The sequence below is a fragment of the Colobus angolensis genome, unplaced genomic scaffold (assembly GCF_000951035.1).
Source record: "Colobus angolensis palliatus isolate OR3802 unplaced genomic scaffold, Cang.pa_1.0 Scaffold70, whole genome shotgun sequence".
In the NCBI taxonomy this organism is placed as follows: Eukaryota; Metazoa; Chordata; class Mammalia; order Primates; family Cercopithecidae; genus Colobus; species Colobus angolensis.
In genome coordinates, this window is record NW_012120710.1 from 7,497,628 (window position 1) to 7,518,170 (window position 20,543).

The following is a 20,543-nucleotide window of genomic DNA, read 5'->3' on the forward strand; positions in this document are numbered from 1 at the left end:
TAACAGCTTAATATCTGCTAAAATGGGAAAAACAACTTAATGTCTGGTAATTAAGGGAATAATGATTCTTCCCACCATTTTGTGCCCTAGGAGGTCACAAAATTATAAAGAAAAACTATTTTACCCAGTAATAACATTAACCTATACAGTAAGATTAAAATTTCTAAACTTACTTTTCTAAACTAAAGAGCTTTCTCCCCTAAAAAATTTTGATATTCATTATTGTTGGTTGTATCTAAACCATCTGCATGCCATTATAAAAGTGACTGCAAAAATCACCAACTAATTATAATTTATTTCACTATACAGATTGTTCCCAACTTAAGATTTTTCCATTTTATATGGTGTAAAAGCAATATGCATTCATATATACATACATGGAAAACATACATGGAATTCTGATCTTTTAGTTTTTATTATAAAATTATTATTATAAGATAGACTTGGTGTTAGATTATTCTGTCCAATTGTACACAGATGTAAGTGTTCTGGGCATGTTTAAAGTAGGCTAGGCTATGCTGCTTGGTAGGTTAGGTGTATTAAATGCATTTCTGAATTACAATATTTTAAATTGCGATGGGTTTATTGGGATGTAACCCATTATAACTTGAGGAGTATCTGTTTATCTGATTCATGGAATCTTAAACTAAGTTTTAAATGTATAAAGAAGCAATTTACAAATAAATACTTTTAAATCACAGTAATGACAGTCAACTTACAAATACTATAAAGAATGCCTGTATCACTTTATTGGTTTATATAATACAAAACTTTATAAAACAGGGTTGTATTTTTTCACATATTAATATGACCAATTATACTTTTCTAAAGAATTGCTCTTTAGGTAGAAGCCTTTTATCCTTTTCACCACTCATCTGCAACTTTTAAAAAAGAATTTAAATTAACTCAAGTGTACATTATGCATTTTACCATGTTATACACCAACTTTATTAAATTGTTATATTCAACTTATGTCTATTATTGAATACCTCTTAGCAACTAAATACATGTATCAAAATTTCAACTACATGTACTCAATATACTTTTTGTTAGTGATGAGACAAAGAGATGTTCTGCAACAAGACAGGCTGACCACTTTATTCAAGGATCCCATCCTCAGCCTTACAGTTCCAAACACAGGATTATGTACATACTGATTAGGTTTAAGAGACCAATGTAGGCCAATATAACTTCTAAGAGGCTGAGGTATAAACTGGAATGCAATACATAATTTGTTATGGAAAATGCACTACCAAATGGACCTAAATACTCTCACTAGCTGATAAAGAGATTTTCTGAAGAGACAAATGAGAAGGTTGTTTGGTAGGCAGGGAATAAGAACACAGAAAATGGGCAATACTGTTTTAATAGCTTTGGGATTATACATGCCAAGGGGAATTTCTGTCTGCTGGTTAAGGTACACTCTCCTGGCCAATGTTAAACGAATACCACTAAATTGTAGTTTGGTGTCTCCCCTTTACAGGTGCCAAGCAAACCATTCTCCTGTTTACATTTTTTTTTCTTCAGTTATAAATCACATTCTAGTCACACTTTCCTTCATTCATATTCTGGTCACCTTCAACCACACATATGTATGAAATCACTTCAATTTTATAATTTCTATATTTTCAAAATAAAAGTATAATCATACCATGTTCAAGGAGTAAAGACCCCAAGCAACTGTTATTTTGATATTAATCTAAATATATTTTCCGTTATACAAAATCTTCAGTTGAAGATATAAACAGTATTAATAATACCTTAAATCGACAAAAGGGATTTTCTTGTGTGAATTCCACTGGCGGAATATTATTGTTGAAATACCCTTTTCCTGTTCCCCAAAAGGCCTGCAGTTGATTCCATTTTGCCAAAATAGCATCTCTCTCATCTCCCAATAGCGTTGGAGCAGAAAGAGCACTCGCAGTATTTATCAGCTGGTTGGACTGTGTAGGAGCTTGTGTAGGCTGACTGAAGAGACCACCTAATGCTAAAAATGTACCCAAAATTAGTATTTAAAAACAAAACAAAACAAAACTTAACCCAGATCCTAGGCATGGTAGGCAAAATAATGCCCCCACCCTCCCCCACCCACAAAGATGCCCATAGCCTAATCTACAGAACCTATAAATATGTTATCTTACATAGCAAAAGGGCCTTTGTGGATGTGATTAAATTAGGCATGTTGAGATAGAGGGTTATCCTGGATTATCAGGAGGGACTCAATAATCATAAGATCCTCAAAAGTGGAAGAGTGAGTCAGAGTCAAACAGATCTGAAGATGCTATGCTGCTGGCATATGGCAAGATGGAAGAAGGAGCCGCAAGCCAAGAAATGCAGGAAGACTCTAAAAACTGGAAAATGCAAGAGAACGAATTCTCCCTTAGTGCCTCTAGAAGTAACACAGTACTGCCAAGACCTTCATTTTAGCACAGTGAAACCCATTTCTGGACTTCTAATCTCCAGAAACTATAAAATAATAAACTTTTATTGTCTTAAGCCGCTAAGTTTGTGGTAATTTGTTACGGCAGCAATAGGAAACTAATACACTAGGCCAAACCTTATAACGTTAAATTTGCTTTTCTAATAATATATTTTGAGACAGGGTCTCACTTTGTTGCCTAGGCTGGAGTGCAGTGGCCAGATCATGGCTCACTGCAGCCTCAACTTTCTGGGCTCAAGCAATCCTCCTGCTTCATCATCCTGAGTCGCTGGGACTACAGGAGTGCACCAACGTGCACCTGGTTAATTTCTTAAAATTATTTTTTGTAGAGACAGGGTCTTACTATGTTTCCCATGGTGGTCTCAAAACTTCTGAGCTCAACAGACTCTCCTGCCTCAGCCTCCCCAAGTGCTGGGATTACAGGCATGAGCAACTGTGCCCAGCCCTAATGATGTTATCCAAATTAATTCCATTACCAGAACACAAATTGGGTCCACAATATTAAACCTACACATGAAAGAAAGGAGGGAGGGAGGGAAGCATGCATGTGGATAAAGAAAAGGTTGTAAAGATGTAGGATTTTTTTTAAATAACCGTTATTACTGTTATATTTGTATAATAAACATGAATTGGGGGATACAAAGTAAGTCTAAAAATCATTGTTATATCAATACCAGCTTACTAAACATTTTCCTTTCTCTCATTATTAAAAAAATACAGTAATAACAAATGGATTAACCATCAGTATTCTAGGCTAAAACTTTAGATGGCTGTGTAACTTTGAGCAAATCACTTAACCTCTGTGGGATACCAATTTCTCTAATGCAAAGAAGGGCCAAGTTCTTAGGGCAGATAAATATTTCCCAAAGTGTGAGATAAGTATGTCATCTTTTAACAAAGGGAGGAGCGAGTCTAAGGCTCAGAGCTTAAGGCAAAGGCATCTACCTAGAATTTATTAACACTATATTTTCTTTGTACTTAATTTCAATTACCTTTTCCTTAGAGCAAATGATAACTAGTTTTCCACTTATAGCAGCAATAAATTTTACTTTAAAATAACTGTATTTAGTGTTTCAAAGTAAACTGATTTAAAAAAAATTCTTAAATAGTAATACAAATGGTATACAGATAAGGAGAAAACGTGAATACCAAAATGACCTGAGTTTTAAAACACTGTATTAGATATTATTTAAGTTCTCTTTCAGCTCTAAACATTGAAAGTACCACAAGGTCCTTGGAGTTTCTACAGGGCTAGAGAGAGGCTCTTTTACTCTCCAGAAAAGTATTAATTCCCAAATGAGTATACATAAACGTTGGCAAGAACTGGACTAGAACTCAGAACACCTGAATCCTGGTTTATTATAAGGTCACTTTCTATCCTTTAGCAAGAAATTCCTAGGCTTTATCTTCCTCAACTTTTAAATGACATGAATCAACTGTGATCTCTATACTGAGACATATGTAGTCAGCCTCTCATTTTACACTTCACACTGAATTATGACTGTACCAGTTTACTTAAAGTTCACCAGCTGGAGGGCACTGATGAACTGAAATTACAAAATCCAATACTCTTTTCAAGACAGAATAATATTAGACTTCTTATACCTTGCTGCCTTCTCAGAGCCCTCTTGCTGTTGATTATTTCTTTGGGCCCCAAAGAAAATCTTCACCTTCTGTTGAATACACATCCTCCTTGAAAGCCCTTCTCCCTTAAATTTCCTGACAATACAGTCTTTCTTGGTTTTTTATATACATAAACACATTCATTCATTCACTCACTATTAATTCATACAACAAATATTTACTGAGTACCTACTAAGTGCTCAGAGCTAAATGCTAAAGATACAGTGATAAACAAGGTAGACAAGGTGCATTAAACAAACTGAACACATCAAACAAATATTAACAATTGTGATAAGTCCTTCAGAGAAGTACAGAGGTTCTGGGAGTACTAAATAAGGGACCTGATCAAGCCTGAGAGAGGGGTCAAGAGAAGACAGTTCCATTAGCACTTCAGTTAGGGCCTAAAGGAAGGAGTCAGCTAAGCCATGGGGTAGAGGTAAAGGCAAGCAACATGTGCAACATCTCTGTAGAGACAGAGAGAAGAAGATGAGTGAACAAAACCAATAAGGAGGACTAACAATGAGGTAGGAAAAAACTAGACTAGTGTCACAGAAGTTAAGGTCTCTCATTGGCCAAATGCAACTAACTGAAACATATGTATTAAAGCCCATGCATTCAAAATGGTAATTTTATCAAGTATAAGATCAAATTTTTTAAAAATCCTAACTCCTTGCATACCATAAGAAATAATGAGGCCACAAACTCCTTTTTACAAAAATTGTCCATTAAAAAGAAAATTATCCTGCCTTTACTATATAAATTGTGTATCAGTGTGATCGAGCAGTCTTGGAGGATGAAGAAAAAGTTCCTTTTACAGAAGAAATTTCAGTGTGATAGGGAGGAAATTAGAAAATCACCATTTTGCAACCCCTAATAAGATAACTGATTGAGGCAATGATCATCAAGGAATGAAACCATTAGGTTAAAAGTAGTAAGATAAAAATACGCTGTCACCATCTGAACCTACTGATCAATCTTAGCATCACCATAAGTGAGATAAGTCTTTCAATGTGATATGATATGAAGCACACAGCATCACTTGCAAAATGTTCTTACCAAAAAAGCAAAATCAAGTCCCTAAAGCAAACTTTATTTACCACAATTATGAGAGATAAAGTTAAATAACATTACAAGGAAGCAGAAGAAAAATACAGAATGGGGGACATTTAACAAGATAACTGGAAAATTTATGAGGGAAAAAAACAGAATGAGGAATTCTCTACACTAAAAAGAACTTAAGGGACATGACAAGAAAATGAATGTGTGGTCCATGTTTGGATCATGATTCAAACAAACCAAATAAGAAAACACTTTTGAGACATAGGGAACTCCGATTATAGATGGGGTATTAGATAGCACCAAGGAATTATTGTGGGTTGGAATGAGGTACACATTTTTAAAGAGAGAAGTATAGTAAAGCACGAAATGACATGCTTGGGATTTGCTCTCCAATATGTCAGTGATTTTAAAAAAAAGGAAAAAGGAGACAAGAACAAATGTGGCAAATTCTGACTTTTGATGACTCCAGCTGGTAGGGTTCACATCACTATTCTTTTTTTCTTTGTTAGCATTCTTCATAATTAAAGAACAGTAAGTGTTCACTGGATTTATTGAGATGACTGATGACCTTAACTTACTTGATAAAATAAAGAAACAGAAACCAGACTGGCAAATAGTTTGTGACGGGGAGGAGAGTGGTAGCTGAAGTGAATGTGAGATTAAAGTAGTTTTTCTGTTGTTATTAATGTTTCAAGAAAAAATAAACTTTAGTTATTTATAGTTATTTATATGTAGATGAGAAGGTGAAGACTAGGGGAGGGAGTGCAGCTAGAATAATCAACAGCACACGCACCCTGAGAAGGCAGGAGGTTATGAGATCCTGAGTAAGGTAAAAAGAGGAAAATGCGGATAGAGGGAGAAAAAGAAATAGATTTGGTGGAGGAAAGGTGAAGGAATTGCAATAAGGAATTCTATTTTCTCTTTGTTTTTTCGTGTGTTTTTTTTTTGTGAGACAGAGTCTTGCTCTGTCACCCAAGTTGGAGGTTCAGTGACACAATCTCAGCTTACTGCAACCTCTGCCTACCGGGTTTCAAGCAATTCTCGTGTCTCAGCCTCCCAAGTAACTGGGACTACAAGTGTTCACTATCATGTCTGGATAATTTTTGTATTTTTAGTGAAGATGGGTTTCACCATGTTGGCCAGGCTGGTCTCTGACCTCAGGTGATCCGCCCACCTCAGCCTCCCAAAATGCTGGGATCACAGACGTGAGCCACTGTGCTCAGCCCTATTTTGTCTTTGAAGCAGCAGTCAAGGCCATCTGCTAAAAGTAAGAACAGATAAATTTGAGATTTGAAGAGAATAAAGGTTTAAAATTACTGCTATAGAAAGCGGGAGAATAAGCTGAAAGTAGAAATTTCACAGGATTACCAGGCAACATTGAGACCTGAGGTTGGTGATCAAGAATTTAGAGAGATATTATCCCCTCTTCCATAACGTGTGATTTTTCTCAAGCACTATCTAGATAGACAGTTGGGCTTATAAAGGCTTGGGGTTTTTTCAGGCAAATGTGACAAAAACAAGGAAGTTTGGCATATTGGCAAGAGATACAGAAAATGGAAGGCCATGGAATCTAAGCTAGTTAGAACAGTGAAGATAGAAAGAGCTAACAGAGCAGGAAGTATCAGTTGTCGAAAGATCCAACAGTCTTTTGAAGGATCCTATATAATCAATGCTTTGGCGTGGAAAGGACTTCTGGCGGTTGTCAGAAAAGCTAAATGTGACTTTTCCCCTTGATTCACAAGTATTGCCAATTGAGATGAGTATAGCTGTGATTAGTAAAAGGGAGCTAATGAGTATGAGGAATACATGGACGGGCATCTCTATAATGAGATAGGACAAGCAGTGATCCTAACAATGCTGCTCAGTATTTTATGGTCAATAACCTACTTGGCTTGGGGGTAGCAGATGGCGGCATTTAAGTGGTCAGTGTTTCTAAGAGTTTTGTTTTAGTATTCTCCTCTTAGTCTGGAATCAGGTCTTCTAAATGACATCATCCATATCTACCACTTTAAATACTACTTATGTTCTGATGGCTTTCATAAATATATACAATTACCCAGGGGACTCCTCAAACTCATTACTCACAAACACCTGCTCTTGCTTTAGTATTCTGGATCTTAATGAAGAGCAAGGGATCCTTCAGTTATGCCATCCAGAAGCCCAAGATGCCTTTATCCAGTCATTCGCTTTTATTGATTCTGCAAGTTAAATCTCGCTCAAATTCACATCCTGTTTTTTCTCTCCCCTCTTAACTGTCACTGCCTTAATTCAGGTCTTCACTATTTCTTGCTTAGATTTTGGCAACAGCTTCAGAACCCATATCTCTGCCTCCATTCCAACCCACCTATAATCTATCTTTGTATTTCTCTAAGAGATACTTGTAAAAATCTGATTATTTTCCTGTCTAGCTTAAATCCTATAATGGTTTAGAATTGCTTAAAGGACAGCTCCTTAGTAAAACATATAGGGTACGCTAATAATCCAATTCATATCTATCTCTCTAACTCTCACCACTGACCCTGAGGTCATTTATGCATTAAAACTGCACTGATCTAGTTACTGGTCCCAAATGCATTATACTCTGCCATAAACCATGCCATGTTATTTCCTCTGTGTGGATACCCTAGAATCTCCTTGACTATGAGCAGGGATTGTGGTCTTCAACCTTGTACACCTAATGCCTGACATACAATACATACAATAAATGGCTATTACATAACAAAATAAGCCCCTTCCATTTTTAAAACAGCACCAGATTCAAATTCCCATTTTCCTAAAAAAAGTAAATGGAACTACAGTTACTCATAGTTGGAGAGACTATTTCAAGAAACAAAGGAAACACTTCATTTTTGCTGTCCTTTCCTTAACCACTTAAATATTTCATCGAATTTTGTATTTTTGCAGGATTCTAGAAAAGATTAATGACTGGAAATAATTGAAAGAATAGTTCTGAGAATGCTATTCTATTATCTTCATCCTAATGTTAGGCAATCCTTGAAATTCATGTTTAATAAGTTAATAACTAATCTTCAATGACTGAGTAGGATGAATTTTAACTAGTCAATCAAGTTACTTAAGCAAAATGAAACAAAAGTAATTTTAAGAGGCATCAGATTGGAAAAGTGAAAACAGCACTAGAAGGAGTAGTTGAATTTCCGTCCCTGTAAATTCAGAGGTATACAGGTAATTCACAATCTCTCACTTTCCTCTCTTCACCCATAAAATGGGGATGATAAAAGTATTATTTCACAGGGTTCTTGTGAGGATAAGTTAATCCATACAGAACAACCCCTGGAACCTACTGCCATACCAGCTAGTATGGATGGTTAGTAAGGAAGCCATCAAAGACTAATAACCAGACTGTGTCAAAGGGACTTGGGAGCCAACTTGAAAAGGCTTGCACTGGCCAAAGATGTAACAATTTAAGCATCAATAAGAATGGTAACTGCAATGGATTAAAAAATAGCAACTAGTTTAGGCCGGGCGCAGTGGCTCAAGCCTGTAATCCCAGCACTTTGGGAGGCCGAGACGGGCGGATCACAAGGTCAGGAGATCGAGACCATCCTGGCGAAAAAGGTGTAAACCCCGTCTCTATTAAAAAAATACAAAAAATCAGCCGGGCGAGGTGGCGGGCACTTGTAGTCCCAGCTACTCGGGAGGCTGAGGCAGGAGAATGGCGTAAACCTGGGAGGCGGAGCTTGCAGTGAGCTGAAATCCGGCCACTGCACTCCAGCCTGGGTGGCAGAGCAAGACTCCGTCTCAAAAAAAAAAGAAAAAAAAAAGCAACTAGTTTAAAGGCTGCAGTTTCTGACATTAAAAAAAAAATTGGTAATCTTTGGAGAATGCTAGACCACCAACTGTTTATTCTGAAAACCAGTAATAAAGAGAAAGAATCAACCAAACAGATGAAGTCAAGTTTCTCCTCATAGAAGTATTTCAACAAATAAATGAATCCAGGTGAAATGGCACTATCTGTAACCCCCAATGAATTAATGGATCTAGGTAATGATCACCAATGGCTCAATGGCTGATTAGCCATCACCAATGGCTGATCACTCAAAAAAAGATACTATGTCTTCTGATAAAAAATATGCCTATGAAATAGTCTCACAAACAAACAACAAAACAACAAAATATATATATGTATGCCCCAGATCTAACCCAATCATCAAGAAATACAGAGAACAAAGGAATGTGTTAAACTATACCATAGGTGTGCAATCAGAAAAGTCTTGACTAAAAAACTCTCTAGGATAAACGATCTGTTTTTTTCAACAAATTAAAAAATAAAAAAAGAGAGCCCGGGCACAGTGGCACACGCCTGTAATCCCAGCACTTTGGGAGGCCAAGGCGGGGAGACTGCGAGATCAGGAGTTCAGGACCAGCCTGGCCAATATGGTGAAACTCCATCTCTACTAAAAATACAAAAATTAGCTGGGCCTGTAGTCCCAGATACTCAGGAGGGTGAGGCCGAAGAATCGCTTGAACATGGGAGGTGGAGGTTGCAGTGAGCCGAGATCGTGCCACAGCACTCCAGCCTGGGCGACAGAGCGAGACTCTGTCTCCAAAAATAAAAATAAAAATAAATTAAAAAGAGAGATAAAAGAAGAGCCTATAGAGATTTAAGACAGGCAAAACTAAATACTGTTTACATACTTGAATGACAACACTATAAAGTAAGGAAATGATCACCATAAAAGCCAAGACTGCAGGTCCTCTGATGGGGAAGCGATTGGGAGGGAAACGTGGTAGGCTTCTGAACTAGCTGGCCAGGGACCATGTCCTGACATGGGCAGTGGTTACAAGGCTGTTAATCTTTGTAAACTTATATATAATTTATTAAGCTGTACTTTTGTGCGGTTTCTCTATTTGTTATTTTTAACAACAAAAAATTTAAATGGAATGATCCTAAACACAGGAACTTTATAATCCTAACTGTGCCAATCAGTGTTCTCCTCAGCTGCTATCATATACAAACATGAAAAGCAACATTCCAAATCTTTTGGAACATATGAATAATTCTTATAAAAAGTCCACTAAAGTATTTTGAATGCACTCAATAATGTCAGCTAGCATTGTCACAGTTTTTTATTTGAAGCTGAAAACCTCATACTTACTAGTTTGCTGCTGCTGCTGTTGTGTATTAAATCCTCCAAATCCCAGTCCAGTTCCCAAACCGGTACCTAAACCAGTATTAGTTCCCGTTGTTGTGCCAAAACCAGTACCAAATCCAAAACCTTTGTTCTGAGTACCACCGAAGAGTCCTTTGAATGAAAAATTGGAACTTCGTAAGTTAAAAAAAAAAAAAAAAAAGACCTCTACTTCATTTACTTCTACAAATGACTTAAGATGGCCTCTTACCAGTAGTGCCTGTGTTAGTGGGGGCAGAAAAGCTGAATGCAGAACCTGCAGTTGTAGATGTTGTCCCAAATCCTCCAAACCCACCTAATTAAAAAAGAACAAATATAGAAAGGAACAATCTTTTGTATATATAAAGGCAACTTTTTAAAATTATAAGTAATTGCTCATATAAAATCAAAATATATTGATCTAATTTTTCCTTTCTCTACTTCCAAGATCAATTTTTTAGAAAACTATACTACCAATCGAGAAGTCAAAATGTTACAAGAAATGAACTAAGCATTTAAAATAGAAATATCACAATGTAATATATACCCTTCAATTAAAGGGGTGGTTAACAGTTACAGATGAGAAAACACATTAAGCCTATTGCCATAATTCTAAAACAACTATGTATGTACTTTTAGAGGATATGTTGCAAATTCATATGGCTAGAAGATTTAGACTGATAACAGTAAAGACTAAAGTAGACTATGTGTTTACTGACAGGTGGAACTGTTTAAAATGAATAGCTTTAGATCAGCAGTTCCTAAATTCCAGCAGATACAAGAAACGTAGTTTAGTAGTGTCACATATTTCCATTTTTTACCCCAAGAGAAACAGGAAATCTGGATTTTCTATGTAAAATGTATGGGTTTTTAAACCCTAATTCAACTACTTTTTTTTATGCAAGGAATTCAAATGTTTTGAAAATAGTGTGCCAAACATATCACATTAGCAGACTCGTTGCCAGTTTGCAACCTTGGTTTTGGTGAATTTATGTCAAGATTAACTCTGTCAAGAGTTATATATAAAGTCTCTGTCAAGACTAAGTAACTTTTCAAAGGAAGCACACCAATACACTTACCTCCATACAACAAGAATGTGTTTCTTGAAGGAAGAGATTTGACAGATAAATGGAATGCTAGCCAATCTAAAATTGTTTTATTATTTTTGTAACTTATTGTCAGTCTTCAGCTGATTACCAAGGGTATCAAAAAGCCTTTCAAGACAAATGTTTGAACCATTAGTGTCAAATTATATTGCAGGTTTTTTGGAATCTACCTTCAATTTCATGTATTTCTGGTATACAACACAGATTCATCAATATTGCAATACAGAAAATACAAGAAGAAAAAAATGCAACCATTTTATATTAATCACCTCATTCTGATTTGGAAAACTACTCGAGTAAGCTGCATGTTGCATGCAGGCACAACTAAATACTCTATTTACTTGTAGGTTCTATTGCAGTACTGCAAACTGTAAACATTTTCATAAAAATCACCTAAAGTACTAAGCACTGTTGTAATCTCTTTTCATTACTTTTCACTTCCACAGAATAACTATGATATAATCTGAATTGGCTACACAATAAACACTAGTCAGTTTCTCATCATGCTCCACAATATCAAAAATGTTTTAGTAATAGCAGGTCTACAAGTATACAAAATACAAAGTAAACAAGAACATCTATCAGCCCTCTGCTGAAGGTTAACACATACAAAAGTAGTTAAAACATGTTACATTATCGTAACTCAAAACTTAACAGTGATAACTCCAAATGAACATAAAATCAAGCAAACACCAACAAGTTTATTTATTGTTGCTGAATTATGAGCTGGGTGGCTTTATTCAGAAACACAAATTTCAAAGTAAGATTTCTGTTTTACCCAGTGCCAATTTTAAGCAAACGAGGAAAAGCAAACACACCAAAGGACAGTGATATGTGATCACTTCGAACACATCTTAATTAAAATGGATCATCTCGTCTTTGAAGTTTTCAAATATTCTTCTGTTTTCAACTCAGATGCTAGGGTGATAATCACATTGCAGTTACAAGTGAATGAATAAAATACCAAACTTCCCAAGTAAGGTTTAGGGAGTAAATAATGTTTATCAAATGCATATAATTGGCACGGGCATAAGAGGCATAATGTAAGAGACTATGGACGATAAATTCATATACGAGCAGCTGAAGAACAAGATTTTTTTTCTACAGTGTCACTATGTAAAGTACACATAAACCTATTTTAAATGCATACATAATATCACTATTGCGTCTTGCAAAATTTTTAATGAGCTTCAAACAACCCACATGCATAAGAAAATCCTCATAATTATCTTTTTGAATGCAAAGACATCTAGCCTACCTTTTAGAATTCGGGGCTATATGCCATAAAATTAAACTGCTCTCTTTGAGCTTTTCCCAAAATTCCAGAAAAGAATTGGGGATTCTTTCTATAATTACATATCTTACAGAAATTACATACCTTATAGTATCCTAATCTGCTGAGCTGACCAAAGAAATACATTATTATCATTATAACACAAGTTAAAAAACAAAACAGGTTACTGCTGTTCGTATAAGACTTGTTTCTCTTTGGAAACAGAAGGACAATAAAATGAAATCTCAATGAAAGATGCAGAAAAAATGAAAAATGACTGCAGGAGTCCAAGAATCCCAGGATGGGCTTGACTGGTGGTGAGTTTATACTTTGGAAGTCTTATCTAATAATTCTATAGATATATTCTATTCAAAATTATAATCCAAATGCTTATCATTTGGAAGATAAGTGCACATTTAATAAAGGAATATAACTTGCAAAACTTTCCTAAACCACAAAAGGCACTAAAAACTTGATACAAATATTTTTGATTTGAGATAAGGAAACAAATTTCCTTTCCTTATTAAACAAGTAACAGTTCCTTCCCAAACTCCAGGAACCACAATATTCTTGGACTCCAGCTCCCAACACTTGTTACACATACAACCCGCAGTATCTACCTGCACTTGCCAGACTGTTACCAAAATTGAACGGAGTCGCCGAGGTAGTAGAAACACCGAAATTCCCAATATTAAAGTTCACTGCAGGATTAGCAGTTAATCCGAAACCCCCAAAATTAAACCCACTGGCGGTGGAGTTGGCAGTCTCAAGCCCACCAAATCCTGATAGGCGTGTAGGCAAAGAAACAAAATTTTAAAAAGGGGGAGAGGGAAAAAGAAAAGAAAGCAAGGTAAGGATTACAAGACTCAACAGGAGGTTTCACAGAAGTGAACAAACCTGGTTTTGCTCCAAACAGTTTAAGAAAGCAGAGTGGGGGTGGGGTGGGGCAGATGGAAGAAGCACGACGGATAAGCCCCATAGTGAGGACCACAAGGGGCCGGGGCTGGAACTAAGGGAGTCAATGGGCAGTGCCGGTGGATCCCCAGCCCTATCCTCGCTGGCAGCGGGAACCACGCAAGCGTTCCCGCCTATCCGGGAGGCTGAGGTGCAGAGGGGAGGGAGGGAGGCTCTCGGGGAAGGTGAGAGGGGAGCAACCTCCAATTTCTCTGAGTAGGACTCCCCGGTGGCGGGAAACGAACCACTGAAGCCAGGGCCCTGTGGAAACTCACGCGCGGCGCGCGAGCTTCTAGTGGGACCTCGAGTACCCCCGCGGCCTCTTCGGGAGCCGCCTCGGCCCACTTTGCGGCCGCCCGCCCTTTCCCAATGCCTCTAAAGTCTCCGCGTCGGCGGGAGATCCCAGGATACCCAGATCGGAGAGTCTCGGACAGAGGGGGCGGACCAGACCCTTCCCCTCCTTCCCGGGTAAAGGTCCAGGGGGATCACTCACCCGCGGGGGCCGCGGTGGCTGCAGCGGTACCGGAGGTGCCCGAGGGAGCCCCAAAATTGAAGGCCATGTCGCGAGAGCAGGAGACCAAGGAGATTACTCCCGCGACGCGCAGCGCGCTCCTCTTCTCAGTCCGGCCGGGAAACCGCCAGTCAGATCACCAAGTTCCGCCTCCTTTCTGGCCTAGCCTAAGAGGCCGGAAGGCGCCAAGGGCGTAGGAGCCGGGTGGTTGTGAAGGAACGCCCCCAGCCGGCTCACTTCCGGTGGGGTTCACAAGATGTGGGGCATCACTGTTAAGGTAAAATGCTGGGACGCTGGCGAGGGTGTGCCTCCTGGGAGTCCTTTAAAAACTGCCTGCCGTAGGGAGGTTCTTTGGGAAAGATTTGCAGAGGCTGAAGTTGTTACTGTAGGGATACGCGGTAGACAGCTAGAATTTGCATGTGGTAGGGTTGAAGTTGCTGCCCCATCAAAGAGTGGACCTGGGAGGTCGGGCAGCTGGGCTGGGTTTGAGAACCCACCACCACCCACGAGGAGGTGGTATTTGAACCCAGTGCTGAAGGATGAGTACGCGGAGCAGAAGAAGTAAAGAGGGTGCACGTTGGAAGAAATGAAAGAGAATGGAATTGTAGCAAACACGTTGCGTTTACTCTGTGCCAGGCACTCTTCTAGACATTTTACATAATGTAATCCTCAGCTATCTTGTGAGGTTGGTTCCTGCTATCCCCAGTTTATAAAAGAGGAAACAGGTACCAGAGGGTCAGGCTGTGTCCAGAGTCAGTACTCCTAACCACAGCTCTAAGGAGAGCACTGAAAAAGAGGGGAAGAGTGGTCCCCCTCCATCTTACTTGTAATATCATTTAATCCTCAGAATAACTCAATAGAGGAGATTCTGTAACTATATTTTGCAGGTGAGATGAGAGGATTGAGGTTTGGAGTTGTTAAGCAGCTTGCCCAAAGTCACCTTGCAGGTAGGTTCTGGAGTCTAGTTTTGAACTCATGTTTCTCCACTCCAGAGTCCCAATTTGTAAAAATTACCATTATATTATATTGCCTTGTAAATTATGGTAAGAATTTCAGACTATTTCTTGAGGGTAATGGCAAACCTTTAAGGGGTTTTAGGAAGAGGACTAGTATGACTAGAATTTTATTTTTAGAAGATCCCTCTGGCTGCCATGAGGAGAATGGATTGGAAGGAGCCAGCATGCCTCAGGAAGGTAGAACTTTTAGGAGTCTGTTGTAGTTGCACAGGTAAGAGATGATGATGACTTGGATTATATCTGGCAGTGGAATTATGAGAATAAATTTGAGAGATACTTAAGAAATAGCATATATAAGACTTGTAGTATTTGGACGTGGGGAGTAAGGATTCAAGGACAACTTCCTGCTTTCTGGCTTGGGCAAGTTGGTGAATGGTGACCAGTGTCTGACTCCTGCAAACTAAGTATGCTTTCATACCCAATGCACTGCTTTCTTTCACTGTTTGTCACAGATAATTTATCAATCTAATTTTTACTCACAATAATATATATTCCATAAATGCAAGAACCGTGTCCCTCTTGTTCCATGCCCTGCACACGTGTCTGGCATATAACAGGGGGAAATAAATAATGAATGAATGACAGAGAGGTGGAAACCAGATCTTGTAAGACCTTCCTTAGCATGTTAAGGAGCTTTGATTTACCACCAGCTTGTCCAGCCTGCAGCCCACAGGCCACATGTGGCTCGTGGCTCAGGATGGCTTTCAATGCAACCCAACACAAATTCATAAACTGTATTGAAACATTGTGAGGTTTTTTGGCGAATTTTTTAAAGCTCATCAGCTATTGTTAGTGTTAGTGTATTTTATGTGTGGCCCAAGGCAATTCTTCCAGTGTGGCCCGGGGAAGCCAAAAGATTGGGCACCCCTGAGTTAGCACATAGTCTAATGGTTAAGTACTTAGCTTACCTTAAAAAAACAAACAACCCCCCTAATCTAGCAGAAAGAAAAACCAAAGATTAATTTATGGAATCTGCCAGAAGCTCAGAAATTGGAGATATCATGTATCTTCATCAGTTGGGGTAAAGGGAAGATAAAATGAGAGGAACTGGTTGAAAGTCTATTTAAGAAGCAGTTAGAGCTCCCAGAATCCTCTTCTGACCTTGTGCAGCCAAGTGAATGCTTCTTCCCCACTCTAGAAAAATAATGGAGGATTCTTCTCTACAGAGATTAAAATAGTATTATTTGCCAGGCACAGTGGCGCCAGCCTATAGTCACATCTACTCGGACAGCTGATGTGGGAGGATTGCTTGAGCCCAGGAGTTCAGCCAGCCTGGGCAACACAGTGGGGACTCTCCCCTGCCCCCCGCCAATGTCAAAAAAAATAAAATAGTAGTGTCTCTGGACTTGGGAGCACCAGACATTATTGAGAGTGGGTAGTGCCCTACTGAATGCTGGAAGACTGAGTGGAAATGCGTGCCTTCCCCTACTGCTCCCAGAGCATTGGCAGCCAACCCTTTACCCTCCAGGAAGGTATAGGAGAATCTTCTATGGGTAAAATGACCAGTATCAGAGAAAAGACAGTCATCTGACATCAGAAATCTCTAAATAAATGATTTAGCCACATCACATTATAGCAGTGGTCCTCAACTGGTGCCAATTTTGACTTCTACTCCTCCCACCCCCGGCACAGGTGGCAGTGTCTACAGACAGTTTTGGTTGTTGCAACCAAACTTTTAATTTAAAAGCTTCATTCTCCTTGCAGTTAAGTTTCCTCCAAGCTGCTTTTGCTGCGCTATTTGTTTTGATCTCTATACTTTGTGTTAAAGACTTTCCTCAGCTTGGTAATCCTTGCTGGTCTACTCATATTTAAGAGTGGAAGATCCTACAGGCATCTATTGGGTAGAAGTTGAAGATGCTGCAAAATACTCTAGGACAGACTCCCTTCCTCCCCAAACAAAAAATTACCTGGCCCCAAATATCACTATTACAGAGTTTGAGAAATCCTGCTTTATAATAAAGCTCACACTTCGCAAGCCTCACTAAGACACACAGAACTTCCATTCAGCTTTTAAGTTCCACTCTTAAATATGAGTAGACCAGCAAGGATTGCCAAGCTGAGGAAAGGCTTTAACACAAAGTATAGAGATCAAAACAAATAGTGCAGCAAAAGCAGCTTGCAGGAAACTAACTGCAAGGAGAATGAAACTTTTAAAAAGTGTGTCTTTTTAAAATACTTTAAAAAAGTATCCACAGAGAGATAGCAAGAGATATTGTAACCATGAAATAATATCAGGATGTTATTATTTTCAAAGAAAGGTATTCTTAGCAGAACAAAAGAGAGCTGTAGGAATTTTAAAGCTATTACCGGAAATGAAAAACCCAGTAGAGGTGTTGGAAGATAAAGGTGAAGAAATCTCTCAGAAAGTAAAACAAAAAGACCAAGGATGGAAAGTTGAAGAAAAAATAAAACTAAAGGACTAGTTCAAAAAGTTGTCTATCACACACACTGTTATATTATGCACATCAGAAAGAGTATAGAGAAAAATCTGTCCTTTAAAGTCTTTCAAGATTATTCCTATTATTCCTGTTATTTGTTCATTCAGAGTTTATTGAGTCCTACTATGTACTTGGCACTATTCTGAGCGCTAAACAGAAAAGGTATGGTTTGTGCCTTTGAGAACTTACTGTTGAGTGAGGGAAAACCAGATATTAAGTTAATAGTACACTTGTGGGCCAAGTGCAGTGGCTCATACTTGTAATCCCAGCACTTTGGGGGGACAGGGCAGGAGGGTCGCTAAGCTGGGGAGATTGAGACCAGCCTGGGCAATATAGAGAGACCCCATCGCTACAAAAAAAAAAAAAAAGACCAAATTAGCCAGATGTGGCAGACACCTGTAGCCCCAGAGGTTGATGCTGCAGTGAGCAGAGATCACGCCACTGCACTCCAGCTTGGGTGACAGAGTGAGACGTCTCAAAAAGAAAATAGTATACTTGTGACTATTCAAGAATGCAGCACAGATGAGGAAATTATTAAATAATTCCAGAAAATTTATCATAATTGAAAGACATTGCTGGTTTGAAAATGGTTCACCAAATGCTCATTACAATTAATGAAAATAGACTCACACTAAGGCACATTCCAAAATAACAGAACCATGATGGCAAAGAAGTTTCCAGAGAGTAAAAGAGGTCACACACAAAAAAACAAGAATCAGAATGGCATCAGACTTCTCAATGGTAACACTAGCTAGAAGGCAGTCAAGAAACGCCTTTGAATTTCTGAATACAAATTGTTTCCAGCTACAATTCTATTCCCAGCCAAGTTGTAGATCAGCTGTGAAGGGAGACTAACAGCATTTTTGGACAAAACAAAACAAAACAAAAAAAAACCTTTAAGAAAATAAAACACCTCCTATTTTGTAGGCAGTTAGCTACCAGAGGATGTTTGCCACCAAGATGGAACCAAGGCTGAAAGAGGAAGACATTTGGAGCTCCAGCACAGATGTCAGGAATCCCCCAGGCTGACTTGGAGAACAATCAGTCCAGACTGTAGCAAGTCTGATTCTGGGGAAGGCTACTTCAAAAGGATGAGCAATTTGAGAGCGATTTAGACAATCAGCAACAAGGTTGGGGTTAAATTGGTGATAAATACATGAAAACTAAGCCAGTGGGACAATTAAACAATATTAGATGAGAAAGGAAAAGTGTTGAAAGGTTACTACATGGCTCAATTGTGCAGTTTCCACATAATCCCAATAATGTGAATTGAATATTGAGCTGGACAAAATTATGGCATAACTATATTGGAAAGATGGGGGAATGAAAAGAATATTTGTGTGCATAGAAAAGAGCTAAACCCTCATCCTCCATGGTGGGGAGTCAGTGGGTAACGCGGAAACAAAATTCACCAAGCAGCATATCATCTAGAGACAAGGGGGTAAAATAAAAAAAAAATTTTTTAAAGGCTAAAACAGGTGCCTGCAAGCACTCTGAGAGTAGTGTCTGCTTTTCCTATCTTTTTAAAAAATAACAACTGAAGAATTGTTTGATTGTTAAATCTATGTGCTTATATGTATAACTTTAATAAAAATGAAAACAAACAATAACAAAAAGGCTTTGTACTTATCAAAATTACTAATGTTGTTTGACCCAGCAATGCTACTTCTAGGAATTTATCTTATAAATGATTTGGCAAAATAATGGAATACAAGGTAAATCATTACAACACTATCTATAATAATGATTGGAAACAAACCAGGGTTTGGTTAAATAAATTGTTGCTTTTATACAAAGGAATACTATTCCGCTATGAACTAGGAACAAAAAAGCCCTTTGTGTACTGAAAAGAAAGACCTCAAAGATAAATTACATGGGGAATGTTCATCCTTGGAGTTGAAAAAAAATTACATGAAAAATGCACAATTCAGAACACTATGTATGCTACAATTTGGGTTTTTTAAAAAAGGGCTAGAATATATAAATGCACATGATTTGTACAAAGTATTCCTGGAAAAAAACATTTGAAAAACCAAATAATATTGGTTGCATCTGGAAAGATGTATTGGGTGGCTAGGAAATGGGTGAAGGAAGACTTTTACCCTAAACCCGTTTTATGCATTCTGAAAATGTAAAAGGGTTACTTATTTAAAAAACTAAGTAATGCTGGCTAATATGGTGAAACCCCATCTCTACTAAAAAAACAAAAAATTAGCCGGGCATGGTGGCATGTGCCTGTAGTCCCAGCTACTTGGGAGGCTGAGGTAGGAGAATCGCTTGAACTCGGGAGGCGGAGGTTGCAGTGAGCTGAGATTGTGCCGCTGCAGCCTGATGACAGACTCCGTCTCAAAAAACAAAACACACACACACAAAACCTAAGTAACGCTAATAGAGATTATTGCAGGACTCCTGGTGAGAGTGCAGATATGCAGGTGAGGACAGCAGGAATGAAGACTGATGGGTGATTGCTTAATTGATTATATGTGGAGGGGAAGGAAAGGAGGAGTCTAGCATGAGTCCCTGATTTCTGGCTGTACAGTGAGATACGATTGTGATGCCATTTTCTAGTAATGGGAATTTGGGAAGAAAAGAAAAATGAGTTCCTATACTTACTGCATTTGAGGCAACCTGGCTAAGGATATCCAGCAGGTATCTGGATATGTGAGGCTGAAGCTGAAGAGTAAAACCCATTTACTTCCCAGACTTCATTTACAACCCAAACGCAGCCCAACCTGTGTTGTGAAAAGAAAGACCTCAAAGATAAATTACATGTGGAGTGTTCATCCTTGGAGGTGAAAAAAAAAATTACATGAAAAATGCACAATTCAGAACAAAACCTAACCTGTGTTTGGGTTGTAATTGAAGTCTGGGAAGTAAATGGGATTGTCAGAGAGAGAGTATCAAGTGAGAAGAGGTTGTAGCTGAGCACTATTATTAAGAAGAGAGCAGAGAGTCTTCAAGGGAGCCTGAGATACAGGGGCCAAATCCAGCCCA

The 20,543-nt window shown here is 38.4% G+C and overlaps 1 protein-coding gene across 3 annotated transcripts in view; it reads right to left on the reverse strand.

Annotated features, from left to right (window-relative positions):
• Window positions 1–14,285, reverse strand: part of NUP54 (nucleoporin 54kDa) — a 33,761-nt gene extending 19,476 nt beyond the window's left edge. Inside the window, exons 1-5 of one of the 3 annotated variants that reach the window (XM_011927221.1) lie at window positions 14,078–14,160; window positions 13,251–13,412; window positions 10,484–10,567; window positions 10,240–10,386; window positions 1,761–1,987 (exon numbers count right to left, since the gene is read on the reverse strand). In XM_011927221.1, coding sequence (XP_011782611.1) covers window positions 1,761–1,987; window positions 10,240–10,386; window positions 10,484–10,567; window positions 13,251–13,412; window positions 14,078–14,144 — 687 coding nt within the window. In that variant the 5' untranslated portion in view covers window positions 14,145–14,160. Of the gene's footprint in view, window positions 1–1,760; window positions 1,988–10,239; window positions 10,387–10,483; window positions 10,568–13,250; window positions 13,413–14,077 lie in introns of all 3 variants that reach the window. The other 2 variants (XM_011927222.1, XM_011927223.1) reach the window with 2 other exon arrangements.
• Window positions 14,286–20,543: the final 6,258 nt, after the last annotated feature.